Source organism: Zalophus californianus, chromosome X (assembly GCF_009762305.2).
Source record: "Zalophus californianus isolate mZalCal1 chromosome X, mZalCal1.pri.v2, whole genome shotgun sequence".
In the NCBI taxonomy this organism is placed as follows: domain Eukaryota; kingdom Metazoa; phylum Chordata; class Mammalia; order Carnivora; family Otariidae; genus Zalophus; species Zalophus californianus.
The window spans coordinates 119,274,403-119,288,992 of NC_045612.1; the positions used below are offsets into that span (position 1 = coordinate 119,274,403).

Here is a 14,590-nt window from a genome sequence, read left to right on the forward strand (position 1 = left end):
AATGACCATTATGTTCATCAGTCCCCCCATATATTTACCCTCCCAGTTTGCGGGCCCTAAAAGCCTAAAGCCCCTTTCTTCTTGTTATTTCTCTACAAATGTATCATTCTTTGCTAAGATGCTATTGCACAAGCCCAAGTTCCAACCACCCGTTTGAATTCTTCATCACTGAGTTTCTCCCGTATGTTTCATGCCCGGCGTGTTAATGAACGGTTTTTCTCTTGTTAGTCTGTCTTTTGTCCGTCTAATTTGCGGGGTCCCAGCCACAGAGCCTAGGAGAGCTTCTGTCCTCCCCTACGGATCTAAACTCATATGCCCTTGAGAACATGAAGGCTCCCTAACATCAGAAACCAAATTTCATAAACACTTTATATACTCTGGAGGACTTGTGCAGAAAAAACAAAAAAAACCCAAACAAATAAATACGCAACTCCTCTGACTAGGCAAAAGGACTCGAAACAAAATTCTACCTGTGGGATTAGAGGATAATTTTCATGGTTCAAGGGAGAGACAAGTGAGACAAGAGAGGGGAAAGTAACAAAGCCCTAGTTATCCAATGTTGGAGCCTAAAGACACTGTTCATCTTGTCCCACATTGCCAGGAACACCTTTCTCAGAAGTCAAATTTGAAGCGGTCTTGGATGGTGAATTTGGAGGAAGACAGTGTGGGAGCAGTTCCAGCTGGGCTAGCTAAGTCACAGCACCCCTGGGGGCCCGTTTCCTCAGGTGTAAAGTGTACAGTGACATTCTTTTCTTAGAGCTGCGAGACCATCAAGTGAGAGCCTGTGTGGGAGTAGTTCTCAACTCTGTCTCAAAATAACTTCAGGAATTAAAAGAGCCCGGGCTGCATCCCATGCATTCAGATTCAATTGTTCTGGGGAGCCCCCCCTGCCCTGCCCGGGCATCAGTGGGTTGTCAATCTCCCCAGATGATCCTCATACGCAGCCACTGTTACGGACTCCTGGCCTACTGAGAAAGCAGCACTAAACTGCCTTAAACAGGATCACCAGGGGATCCAGGAGCATGAGGCCTGGGACTCTGCATTTCTAACAAGCTCTAGGGCCTGCTGAGCTGCTCTCAACCACACTCTGAGTACAGCAAAGGACTAAGTGGCCACAAAGCACAAAGCACAAAGCAGACAGTCATCCACTCTCTCCCCAAACGGTCAACTTTTAGTGATCGTGGCGTGAACTTCAATGAATGACTGACTTTCCTTCCTCTTAGGATTAAGAATATTGTTGGGGGGGTACCTGGGGGGCTCAGTCGTTAAGCGTCTGCCTTCGGCTCAGGTCATGGTCCCAGGGTCCTGGGATCGAGCCCCGCATCGGGCTCCCTGCTCCGTGGGGAGCCTGCTTCTCCCTCTCCCCACCTTCTGCTTGTGCTCTCTCTCGCTATCTCCCTCTCTCTCCAATAAATAAAATAAGATTTTTATTTTATTTATTGGAGAGAGAGCGAGAGTGACCGAGCATACAAAGGGAAAGGAAGAAGCAGGCTCGCTGCTGAGCAGGGAGCCCCATGCGGGGCTCAATCCCAGGACTCTGGGACCACGGACCTGAGCCGAAGGCAGTCGCCTAACCGAGCCACCCAGGTGCCCCTAAAATAAAATCTTGGGGAAAAAAAAGAATATAGTGCATGTAAGATTTTAAAACCAAGCACAAAAGGGTGGCACCAAAAAAACGGTATCACTCCAGTTCTTGGTTAAGAGAACGTTTATTTACCATCACAGGCAGACCCACTTGCTATGATACCACTGCTCCCCACATTCGTTACAGATCACATAGGTCATCATCTCTTCATCTGGATTTGAATTCCGCACCCAACTTGGCAGGAAAAGTGTTCCTCTGGCGATTACGGTGACCTTGCAATTGAACTTCTCACAGCGTCTGCATTTTATTTTCTTTGTCTGCATGCCCTCAGTGGCGTGGGGAAGGTGATGCTCCTGTATGCAAGATTCTGTGTAGGAGGCTCTCAACTGCTTCAGTTCCTTGCTTGCCATCTCCATCACCGTCATTTCGGCGAATTCTCTCGGAGACGTGGTCCCAGAGAGCAAGTTCTGTTGTAAGTGAGAATTTTTGGGGTTCTTCAGGTTGGCAACTTTGCTTCTAACACAAGTTTTGTACTTTTTGAGGTTCTTCGAATGAAGGGTAAAAATGTGCCCTTCAATTTCTCTTGCAAAGTTTTGCCACAAATCAGTTTTGGGCTGATCTGTGCAAGAACTTGTTAAAGCTTCATAAAGAAGCTCTGTGCATTTAGCTCTCACAGGTACTGTGGGATCCAGCGACTCACTGGATCTCTGGTCAGTGGATTTTGGGTCACCACCCCTGAAATGCTCCTCCCCGGGCTCCATCTGACTCGTGCTATTTTCAGGCACAAGTGTTTCAATAGCTCCTGCAACATCGTGGGGTGATGAATTAGACCTGGAGCCGCCTGATATCTCATCCTGACTTGGGTCATGAGAAAGTCTGGAGTTTCTGCCGGTAGGGAGTGATTTAGGGCTGTCCCTTGGTTTGAAGTGGAGATCCTTATAAAGAGCTTTCCATTCTGACAGCAAATGCTTGGCTTTCTTTTTCAAAGCCACCGTAGGGCAGTTTTTGAGGACTCTGTACACCGCCCTCACCACAACAGTCTCCTGGAGATGCTCTTTAGTCACATGAAGAGTCTCCAGCTCAGTAAGGTGGTTGCCAAGATCCTCAAAATTCCTTTTAGACATCAGTTGCTCAATAAGGGAGGCTTTGGCAGCTACCTGCTTCTGGTCAGACATCTTTACAGCTGCAAAGAAAAGAGAAAAGAGGTTTCTGTTTTTTTAAGCTTGGGCTTACCAGTTGCAGCTTCCTGATAGTAGCAGAGTGCTTTCTGCCAGTTACCTACGCGGCGTTTTCTGAAAGAGTTATGTAACAGAAGTGGGCGTGACCTGTTAGAAAATGGAATCTGCAATGTGGTATGGTTCAGTTGCAAAAGGCTGAGTCTGGGTAGTTGGGGGGGAAGCAGCACTGCAACCAGCTTCCACATTAACGGTTGCTTAAAAGAAGCTTACTAGAAGAGCTCTAAAACTTTTGCCAATCAAATTTTCCAAATCAATGCTCTTTCCAGATCCAGATCGGTCAATTGCTTTGGATGGAATTTGGTGGTCATGTTGGGCATGGAATCATGCCAGTGTCAGCATGAACAGGGTAAGTCTGAGCAAGACTGGATTGTTTACCCCCATATTCAGCTATATAGCTGAACTACTTGCTGATTTTATCATATTTAAGTGGTATTTTTCTGAATAACAGAATGAGAAACAGGGCAATAGGGGGATGCTGTTTAGATGTCCCAAGGAATCTGAAGAAATCATAAGAGTATCGGCTGCAAGGCAGCCGGAACCAGATCCGATGGGCCCCAAGAGTCAACGGGCACTGTGCTGACATCCGAGTCTTCTGAAAAGCAGGGTAAGGGTTCACACGAAGCGATCTGGACCATTTATGACTTTGGACCAGCTAGTCCCTAGGCCACTTTGGTTCCGTTAACTTTTCTGTTTAACTTTGAGGTGCAAAAAGTTGCTTGATGATTATCTCATCCTGGGCAGGTAAATATTTACTTTATCTAACCAGTCTATTTTTCTCTCCACATAATGCACATAACCTTGCTACCTAATACCCCTGGATCTGCATCTGCCCATCTGGTCTAAATATGGACTTATGCATCTTGATAGCAGGGACCTTGTCTTTTCAAAAACTCATGGGCTTCTGTTCCATAGCACTTTATATTAAATGCCCATTACTGGGGCGCCTGGGTGGCTCAGTAGGTTGAGCATCTGATTCTTGGTTTTGGCTCAGGTCATGATCTCGGGGTCGTGGGATCGAGCCCCGTGTCGGGCTCTGCACTCAGCAGGGAGTCTGCTGGAGATTCTCTCCCTCTCCCTCCCCCCTCTGCCCCTCCCCCTGCTCTCACACACTCTAAATAAATAAAAAAATCTTTAAAAAAATGCTCATCACTAAGCACATAGTCTAATAACACTGAAGCGAGCACAGAGAGGATCAATGCCGTCTTCTTAGAAACCATCTGACAAGTTCTGTGAAATGCAATGTCTTTTTCTTTTGGTCAGTGATTCCATTTCTACAAAATTACTTTAGGGAAGCAAGAGACGTGGAAGCTGTCCATGTAAGAATTTTCTTCCAACTCTGAAGAAACTGTAAGGTCCCAAATGGTTAAACTTGCAAACACATGTTCACAGCAGCATTACTCTTAATAGCCAAAAAGTGGAAACAACCCAAATGCCCGTCAACGGGAGAAACAACATGTAGCCTATCCATCCAATGGAATGGTATTTGGCAAAACAAAACAAAACAAAACCATGAAATTCTGATATATACTGCAACATGGACGAGCTTTGAAAACACTATGCTAAGTTAAAAAACACAGAAGACCCCATATTGTATGATTCCATTTATATGAAATGTCCGGAATAGGCAAATCTATTTGGTGGTTGACTAGGGCTGGAGCAGAGGGCTGCAGGGAACCAGTGCGGTGGAATGAAAGGGGGGTGGCTGCCAACGGGTACAGTTTTTCTTGGGGAAAGTGAACAAACTTCTCTAAAGTTGACTGTGGTGATGAACTGCACAACTGTAAATATATTAAAAATCACTGAAGTGTACACTTTGAGGAGATGAACTGTATGGTATATAAATATCTGAATAAAGTTGTTATTTAAAAACAGCATATAGAGTCTGATCCAAATTTTATTTAAGAATCACATGTGAAGAGAAATGGTCAAAAACAAATACACAAAACTTTAGACAGTGACGTTTTCTGAATGGCAAGATTTTAGATGATTTTTTGTTCATTCTTTTATTCCTTCCCATATTTTGTATGATGACTATGTATTATTTTCATAACCGGAAAAGTGACTCGTCCAATATCATTTCATGATAAACTCCACGTATTTACAATGTTTGCCTATTTGAAAATGGCACGGTAAATGGATCGGTCTTCTACCTTCCCTCTAGAATCAGAATATCATGAAGGTGCTAAGCGACGTGTGGCTTTGCCTTCAGATTAGCATTCACAATTTCCTAAGAAGTCTACTGCTGGGTCTAAACCAGTTGCATCTCCTCTCAAGCAGGAAGAGTAAGTACCCTGGGTCACAACTGTGAGGTTCCTACGGGTGTTTCCCTGCTGGGCCAGCTCAAGGATGACAGAGATTGCGAGTCTGGCAGTTTTGCCACCAGAGGGAGCTGGTATGTGGACAACCCGGGCAGTCCCTTGTGAGGCAGCAACTCAGGATCTTAAGAGGCTTTTTTTTTTTTTTTAAGATTTTATTTATTTGAGAGAGAGAGAGAGAAAGTGAGAGAGAGCACGAGAACAGGGTGAGGGGCAGAGGGAGAAGCAGATTCCCTGCCGAGCAGGGAGCCCGATGCGGGGCTCGATCCCAGGACAATGAGATCACGACCTGAGCCGAAGGCAGATGCTGAACGGACTGAGCCGCACAGGCGCCCTTAAGAGGCTATTTTTTATCATTATCAAGAATCAGTACTTCAAGATCATTGTTTTACCTGTTTTACAATTCCAGAGTGAAAACAGTGAAGGAGGTCTTCCTAAGGATCAGAGGCTCAGTAAACAAAGAACAGGCAAGGTAAAAATGCAGAAAAATTAAAAATACATGGCCTCCATTGCTGAACTTTCTCTCAGAATTGTCTGCCTGACATCCTGGCATCTGGAGGAAGTCACGCAGCCAAGTCACCGTGATAAGGTTTCAAGCTGCTTAAGATACTTGAACCCTCCCCAACTTGTTGGGAAGTTTCCTAACAAAGAAGAAATAGTCATCTTGCTTGCATTCCGTATTCATTCTAGAGGCACTGCTACTGAAGAAATCAGGATGGAAGTTTGCCAGATGTTGGCAAGGTGGTTAATAAGAGACAGGTCTAGAGTGCCCACAGGGAGGTTGGGCAATATTTAACTCAGGTCAGAATTTCTCAACGAACGGTCAGAGTCTCAAGGAGAGTCTGAAGGGAACTTTATAGCTTCGGAGCTTCAGAATGATGAGAACAGCAGTCTGTCTTACCAGCAAAACTTTTCTTCACTTCTGTAAATCCACAGACGTTAATGTATTCACACATAAGTACTCTGCTCTTTATTTCATATGTCCTTTTATTTACCTCTCCTCTGTATTTCTTTTTCATTTCTAATTGTGGTAAAATACACACACCGTAAGACTTATCATCTCAAACATTTTTTTCCCATCTTAAACATTTTAAAGCAGTATTCAGTAGTGTTAAGTACATTCACGTTGTTGTGCAACCAACTTCCAGAACGCTTTTCCTCTTGCAAACCAAACTTTGTACCCATTAAACAACAGCTCCCTGTTCCTTTCTCCCCCACAGCCCCTGGCAACCATCATTCTACTTTCTGTCTCGATGAATTTGACTACGTGCTGCACGTTAAGTGCAATCATACAGTATCTGGCCTTTTGTGTCTGTCTCATTTCACTCGGCATAATGTCCTCAAAGTTCACCTGTGTTGTAGCCTGTGTCCTGGACTATTACTATTCCACTGTATGTATAGACCACGTGGTCCTTATCCATTCATCATAAACATTTGCGTTGCTTCCACCTTTTCGCCGTTGTGAATAAACGCTGCTATGAACACGGACATACAAATCTCTCTTCGGGACCCTGCCCTCAATGCTTTTGGGTAAATATCCAGAAGTGGGATTGCTGGGTCACATGGTCATGCTATTTGCAATTTTCCGAGGAACCACCATACTGTTCTCCACCCTCCTCCTCATGTCTAACAGCACTTAAATCCTGCCAAACCTTCTGCTCCCCCTGTGGGACAATGACGTGGATATAAAGCATTTACTGCCCTAGGAGGGTATGCTGTGAAAGCAACGGAGATAGAGACTTTTGAGTACTGCCATAAGAAGACAAGAAAAGCTGTGTATCCAGTTTATAGCTCTACAGAGCTCATTCAATAAATATTTATTACACATCTAAGGACACATTAGCTGCTGAGCCTAAAGAGATCCTCTCTGCCTTGAGGGAGCTGACAGCCCAGTGGAAGGAATACGGACAAGAAACTGGCCACTTTCAACACAGGGTGTCTGCAAAGGATAGACAGGGCTGCTAGAGGACACTCCCAGGAGGAATGCTGGGGCCCAATCTGGGCTTCCCACCATCTGGCAGGTTCTAACTGCTTCTTCACTGCGTCCCTTCTGATTCACGGCACTCTGTCAGAGGGATCATCCTCTACTACAGAGCTCACCAAGATATCCCCTCAACTTCCCACTTAAAGCCCTTCAGAGGTGCCCCTGTGCTCTCAGGATGGAGCCCCAAGGCCCTTGGCCAGGTGATAAAAGGCCCCCCTTCCAGCCTCCTCCGTGATCCTCCTCCATGACCTCGCTTGACACCGACAGGCTCTGCCCATTTCACAGCTCTGTGCCTTTGTGTCACTAGCTCCCTGGGCCCAGCCTAATTCTCACCATGGGTGGCTGTCTGTCCTGACTATAAACCTGAATCGGCTGGAGAAATTGAACAGCAAAAACAAAAACAACGCCAGGGCCTCGTCCCAGGCAGAAGCGATCAGAACCCCTGAGGGTAGGCCTGGGTATCCTCCCAGCTATCCCAGTGACTCTGATTTAAACCAGAGCTGCCACCACTGCCCTGTGCGCACGGGCAAGAGGCCCTCCCGCGGCAGGACCGTCTCAGTTACGCTGCCATCCCCCTGAAGACAGCCCCGGACCTGCTCCTAGACCAAATACATAGAACCTCTCTGCTTTCGGATTCAGCTGGATGAGTCCCACTGGGAAATAGTAAAAACACCTGCCATGTACCGCTCACCTGAGAACATTCTCTACAGTGACAACTGGTGGTTGCAGTGTGTTAAGTGTCACGATGCACCCAATGCCCTGGACTCATTCCCTTCCTTACCTCTTAACAGCAGAAGGCAATGTACATTTATTGAAGTCCATGTGCCACACACATTCATGTCATCTCCATCCTCACAATGAGCCCGAGTCAGGTATATGGCTTATCTCCATCTTACAGATGAGGAAACCTGTTAAAAACAAAAGAAAACAAAACAAAAAACCATCCAATAGTTGCAGTGGTTTTTTTTCATGGTGTGTATCACATTAAAAATTGTTTTATTGTCTGCCTTCCCCACAAGACCGTAAAAGAATGACGTCTGTTTCATTCACTGAGACATGCCTGGCAAACACCTGGCCAGTGCTTACTATCACTCAACAAGTGTTTCTATGTTAAATGAGAAAAGAGCACCCAGAGCGCTCCCTCTCCTCTCTGCTCGTGCGCTTCATTCTTTTCACTACAGACCAGCTTGCTTGTACCCACGGCACCGAAGCCCAGTGCCCCTCAGCTTCTTCCACGGGAGCCGACCTCATCTCAAGTCTAGTTCGAAAAGTCATTTAAAATTAAAAAATAATTTAATAAAGGCAGCAGCATGGGGCCCACTGTGGGCTAATCAAGCAGACTCCAGGAATCAAACGTGTGGGGATAAGGAGGGTCAAGAAGGTATAGTTCACAGAAGTGAGGGGTGTTGAGCGTGTCTGGTAAGTTTCTTGCCCGTTCTGGGCCTCGATTTCCTCATCTACAAAATCGGGGAAATTCCACATCCTAGGATTAATGCGGGAAATAAATGAGATAGTCCTTATAAACTCCTTAGAACCAGGCCTGTCACACAGTAAGCCTGAATGACAATTATACAGGGCTGTAATGAAAAGATTTACATGACATGTATTTACCATACCAGGCGCTGTTCTAGAGCAAGGGGTCGGCAAACTTTTCCTGTAAAAGGGCAGATAGTAAATATTTTCAGCTGTGCAGGCCATCCGATCTCTGTATGGACTACTCAACTCTGCTGCTCTTGTGGCAGACACGGCAGCCATAGACAATCCATGAAAGAATGAGTATGGCTTTCCTCCAATCAATCCTTTTTCAAAGACAGGCAGGCTGGATTTGGCTGCATTTGGCTGCAGGCCCTAGTCTGCTGACCCCTTTCTAAAGCAGTGCTATCCAACAGAAATATAATGCATAACTTAAAATTTTCTAGTAACGTTAAAAAATGAACAGGTGAAATTAATGACATTTTACCTAACCAGTGTATCCAAAATACTGCCATTTCAACACGGAATCGATAAAAACAAATTAGTGATATTTTACATTCTCTTTTTCATTCTAATTCTCCAGAATTCACTGTTTGATATATCTCAGTTAGGACTAGGAACATTTCAAGTGTTCATTAGCCTGTGTAGCTAGTGGCTACCTATTGGACAACACAGTTCTAGAGCATATGCTAAAATGGGTAATGCTTACACACACACCTATAGCCCTAGCTTCTGAATACATATCACAAAGAGTTTACACCGGGCCGGCAAGAGCCGGTCCTATATATCTGTTGACTGAATGCATATAAAAGCTCGTAAATATTAACTAATATGGGCAGGTTGCACACATCTGCCCACATCTGGCTTAAACCCCGGGGAGAAGGGAGATCAAAGAGAAATTCTGTTTCTGGTCATAAGCCACATACACTTCTCCAGCTACACAGGGAGGCCCTTCCTCTATGGAGAGAACTGATGCCACCTGTTGGGGCGCCGCCGTTTCTCAACAGCCCCTCAACACGGCGCTAGGGCCCTTTCATGTTAGGACGATCCCTAGCACAGGTGCAGCGAGTGGAAGGGACCAGCCCAAGGGCCCGCTCAGGCCCGGGTTCGGGTTCCGCAGGGTGGGGCGGGGCGACAAGCGAAGGCTGCTGCAAGCCGTCCCCGTGTGCCAGCCCGCCACCTAGCCCAGAAGCGGCGGCGGTCCCGAGAGATCGGCCCACCCCGGCGACTTCGGGTGGAGAAGAGGAGCGAGGGCACGATCGGGCCTACCCGACCCAGGACGCACCGAGGGCACCCCCCGGGGCAGTGGTGGGCTTTTCGGAGCACCGGTGCGCAGAGACACCGGAGAACCCAGCCCAAGGAGTCGCTCACCGAGAAGCGCAGGAGCCGCGGAATCTCGGGAGACCTCCGCGTCAAGAGACAGTTTCCGGTACGCGGGGCGGGACCACCGAGGCTCAACCAATCCAAGCCCGCAGAGTAGAGAGCGCGAGCCCGGGCCCCAGCGCATGCGTGCTAGGTAAATGGCGTCTGCGCAGAGCGACTAGCGGCGGCGGATCCGCCTCCGCCGCTGGCTGCAGGGCGACCCCTGGCCGGGCTGTCGATCTGGCGGCAGGGCCTGAATTCAAAGAAACTAAAAGCTTTTCAGCTGCAAAGTTTGTTGAACTACTCTACGGCGTACGCTTTCTGCTCTCATTCAAGACGTTGCTCAGCGAAATGTTGACAAAACTTTGGCCAGAAATGCGATATACCGAATGTAGTCATTAACTCGACAAGGTATTTATTGCACCCCTAGCACACAGCAGTTGATGTGAAAGTAGCAAACATTAAGCGGCCATGTGAGTCCTGCACTTCTCACCTGTACACATTGTTTCCCTGCAAGGGTCCAATAAAATCAAAGTGATGGTAAAGCTAGAGACTATTTTCAAAAGGCTATTGCTTTAAGATTGTTTCTATCACAAGAACAAAGTGCGACACCTATAAATCTAATTTATTGAACAGGCTCTTGGGGGCGCCTGGGTGGCCTCAGTCAGTTAAGTGTCTGCTTTGGGCTGGGATCCTGATTTCGGGGTCCTGGGATCAAGCCCCTGGTCAGGCTTCCTGCTCAGCGGGGTGTGTTTCTCTCTCTCCCTCTGCCCCTCCCCACTGCTCATTCTCTCCCTCTCTTAAATAATAAAATCTTTGAAAAAAAAAGTAAATCTCTTGAATTGGTAGGCTGGCTGGGGCAATTACATGTACCCGATGCCAGCTTTTATGTAATGGGGTCCAGGTGGTGGACTTTGGTGGGTTTGGGCCACTCAGCTTTCAGCCCACCTTCTGAACAGCCGATTGGGTGCCGCCATCTGCCCTAGCCAGGGGCCAGCCACAGGAACAAGCTGGGCCCATTGCACACCCCTCCCTAGACTGTGAATTTTGAGCAGAGTAATGTGGAGACTAGTATGGTGAGAGATCATTCCAGCAACGTTGGCATGCTGATCAGCAATGGCTTCTTTCCACTGCTCTGCTTCCAGCCCTGGAGCCCGTTTCCAAGGCTGGATTGCTGGCCTTCCCATGCACCTGAACACTCCTGTTTCCTTACCATAACTTCCCTTTGCCATAAGTTAGCTGAAGTCTGGTTCTATTGCTTGCTACCAGCAAACACTAAGTGACACAGCCCCCATCTTAATGTATCTGTGTGATTTGAGGGCCATCCAAAGAGAATCCCTGATCGTTGATGGTGCTGAAACTGCCTTCTTACTTGTTCCTTCATATTAAAGCACTGGAAGCTGCAAATCTAAAAGAACAAGTATCAGAAAGGTTACACTTGCCGCTCTTTATTCCCTACACCTGAGTTATCTTAGAAGGGTCGCCTCTCTTCACCTGTCAGAGACCAGCAGAATGGGACAGAGGACAAGTAAATGTTGACCCGGGTAAATGGGAAAGAATGAAAGGGCCGCAAGATTGGATTCTTGGAGATCTCTGGAGTCACTGAATTGGAAGGTTCTAGGTATCCAGAAAGAGGCATGAGTTCACAGGACACGGGGGAGGGGAGAAATGGAGCAAAGCAGGAGCGGGAGATGCTGCAGACAGCCCTCTCTGCTGTTTGCCAGGTGGCAGCCACACACGGGCACGTAGGCCGTCACAAGAGGGCACTGCCAGAGCTCTGAGAAGGGTCCAAAAACTGAATGCGAGCACCCAGTGCCTCACCTTCAGGAGGAGAGCTGTGTGACTGCAGCTTGGACCCATGAGGAAAAAGATTTCTAAAGGGACAGTCACAGGGACAAGAAAGGGGGCTGTAGAAATTTTATGGGTGTCCAGGAAGACCAATAGATGTGTGGAAGGAGAGGGTTCAGGCTTTCTGAGCATCAGGCACATTTCCTCAGGCCTCAGCCCCCTCAAAATTCCAATGCCGTTGACCTCCCGCAACCCGCTTGATGTCCAGAGTCCATTGGTATCCTGGAGAGCAAGCCAGGGGACATCCCCAGTGTCAGAGTCATTGGTGGCTGGATTATACATGAGTCTGTGGAACTTCAGTTACAGCCTGCCTGGTATCGAGGGCTGAATTCACTCGAGGGGTCCCAAGTCAACTGGCACAGTCAGATAGGTGAGGCTCAGTTGGGGGGGAGGGGGCGGGCTAATACTTTCACTTTCTAAAGTAAATTTTCATTGAAGTATAACCCATATGTAGAAATGCTGGTGCGTAAATCCTAAGTGTACTGCTCAATGATTTTCACAAAGTGAACATGTCCATCCAAAAAGCATCAAGAAACAGCATGACCAGGCCCCGAGACACCACCCCCTCGTGCTTCCTCCTAGCAACCCCCCCAGAGGGTAACCACAACCCCAACTTCTCCAGCATAGATTAATCCTGCCTCGTCTTGAAACTTACGTAACCGGAGCCACACAGTATGTCCTTTCTGGTTTCTTTTGATCAATGTCATCTTTTAAAATTCATCTGTCTTGCTGTGGGCAGCATTAGTTTCTTCATGCTCACTGATAGTATTTCACTGGATGACTATACCACAGTTTATTTTTCCATCCTACCCACAAGGGACATTATGGATATCTGAGTGGTCCCACTGTGACCATTACAAGTAGTGCTTCTGTGCAGTTCTATTGAGTGTATACCTAGGAGTGGAATTCTGGGTTGGTAATACTGTTTGGGGCCATAAATGACACATGACCTTAAGTTGTTGATACAAAGTCTCTTGCATGATTTTTCTACCTGAAGTCTCTTGAAGTCTGTAAGGGAGGGACAGGAGAGACTTCCCTGGCCACAAGGAGGCTTTTCCCAACCCCTAGAGCAGAGGACTCCAGTGTCATTCAGTACCCCTCCCTGCTTATGACAAAGGCCCAGATGTGTTTTCAAAATCAACTTGGTGCTTTAGTCAGCCACTGACATTCAGCCCCAGAGAGGAGGCAAAAATGGGGGGCAAAAATTGTGCCATTGTTATTTCAATGTGTTAATATAAACCCATGAGGCCGGAAGACGCGGAACGTCCTGTGACTGTTACCTAGTCTATGCCAGCGAATAGGCAAGCACCACTCAGTGGTAATTTGGGCAGCATTCGGGGTCTGTGCAAGGTGGAAGATCATGGTTTTGTTGAAGAATCAATCTGCACAATGTGTCATTTTTTGTAACACTGCTCAGCAGTCTGGTGATGGGATAGAGAAAAGAAAGCAGTGGGGTGATCAAGATTGGGGCTCTGTACGGTGGCCGTGGTGGAAGAACACAAGAGCATGGGTCTTGGGGGGGCAATGGCAAGAGTGTCTTTGAAGGGACGGCGGGCCTTAGAATCTAGGTTATGTTTTATTAGAGAGTCAAGACAGGAAGCCAAGAGATGGGAAGAAAATGAAAATGTCAAGGGAACAGAGCTTTCAAAAAGTCCAAAGGAGAAATGTGAGGAGATTAGGAGAAAGCCAGATAAACTAGACAGTTTGATGTTGGAGTTCAAGTCCAAGGTGGTGGCCATGGTGCAGTGACCAGAGAGATGATGGTAACTGGAATAGAGGTCAAAGAACCGTGGGGCTAGGACATCAGATGGGTCATTTGCATAGATGTCACCACATTGGTCGATGACAATGGCAACGAAGGGCCGAGAGGCCTGTAGAACTGTTTAACTGCACCCTCAAGGAACAGTGGCTTTTACATGGAAATAGAGAAATAGGAGATTGTGAACAAGAGTGGGGCAACCAGGGTGCCACCTTCAACCGGACCCTGCATGTGTGCAGCATGGAAGGATGAGCAGATTTCATTTGCTAAGGCTGCAAGGGGAGAAGTCGCCCAGGAGAGAGCTCAGCTGAGGAAGAGGTCGTTGGCAGAGTTAAGATGGAGGGGAGTTTGTTTACCAGACAATGCAGTGTATGTGATGGGGGAGAGGGCAGAAAGAGTGGAAGTTAGTATCCAGAGGAATGAGCCCATAACAATGTGGGGAGGAGAGTAGGAGAGGGTGGATGACAAGGGGGTTTCATGTTGAGTGGTGGCCAGGGACAACAGATATGCATGCTGGCTAAATTATCTGACTTTAGGTTCCCCAAAGGAACCCAAGTATGACTCGGTGCTAGTGCAGGCTAGAGTTCCATGACACAATAGCCCGTTGACTGGAAATCAAAACAATATGTTGGTATTTAAGGGTCCAAAGAGTTAGTCCCCGAAGACTATGGTCATGTGGTGGAAATGGCAGGGGCAGCCCCCAGGGGTCAGGGAAGAGTGGTCATCACCGGAGTCTGGATTGTGCTTTGTTTGAAATCCTAGGTAGGCCCAGAGAGGGTTCATTTTTCTCTCACTTAATAAAATGTTGAACAGTGACCGGTTTGGGACAGGGATCGTGATGCCACAGTGTCATCAGGGACCCAGGCTTCTTCCAGCCATGCACTCCTCCGTAAGGTACGGTCTTTGACTTCATGATCACAAGGTAGTTCAAAGAGCTCCCGCCTCCACAACCAACCACACTGCAGGAAGGAAGGAGGAGGAAAAGAAACGGCAAGAGAGGCTGCCAACTGACAACTCTCTTTAATG

General features: G+C 47.3%; 1 protein-coding gene across 2 annotated transcripts; it reads right to left on the reverse strand.

Moving 5' to 3' along the window:
• Nucleotides 1-1,690: 1,690 nt before the first annotated feature.
• Nucleotides 1,691-10,038, reverse strand: TCEANC (transcription elongation factor A N-terminal and central domain containing). Of its 2 annotated transcripts, none has more exons than XM_027609432.1 (3): nucleotides 9,967-10,038; nucleotides 7,904-8,030; nucleotides 1,691-2,768 (listed from the first exon to the last, which is right to left on the reverse strand). In XM_027609432.1, exons 2-3 carry the CDS (start codon nucleotides 7,959-7,961, stop codon nucleotides 1,720-1,722), a joined length of 1,107 nt encoding a protein of 368 aa, XP_027465233.1. In that variant the 5' UTR covers nucleotides 7,962-8,030; nucleotides 9,967-10,038; the 3' UTR covers nucleotides 1,691-1,719. The 2 variants fall into 2 exon arrangements, with proteins under 2 accessions (XP_027465233.1, XP_027465234.1); XM_027609433.2 differs by having other exon boundaries at nucleotides 9,881-9,995.
• Between the last annotated feature and the right edge of the window lie 4,552 nt (nucleotides 10,039-14,590).

Excerpts from the sequence above, each read along its gene's own strand:
- TCEANC (XM_027609432.1), bottom strand. The coding sequence starts at position 7,961 with ATGAATGTGTGTGGCACATGGACTTCAATAAATGTACATTGCCTTCTG. Across the intron at positions 2,769-7,903 it reads TTGCCTTCTGCTGTTAAGAG|CTGTAAAGATGTCTGACCAG; the intron begins GTAAGGAAGGGA and ends TTTTCTTTGCAG.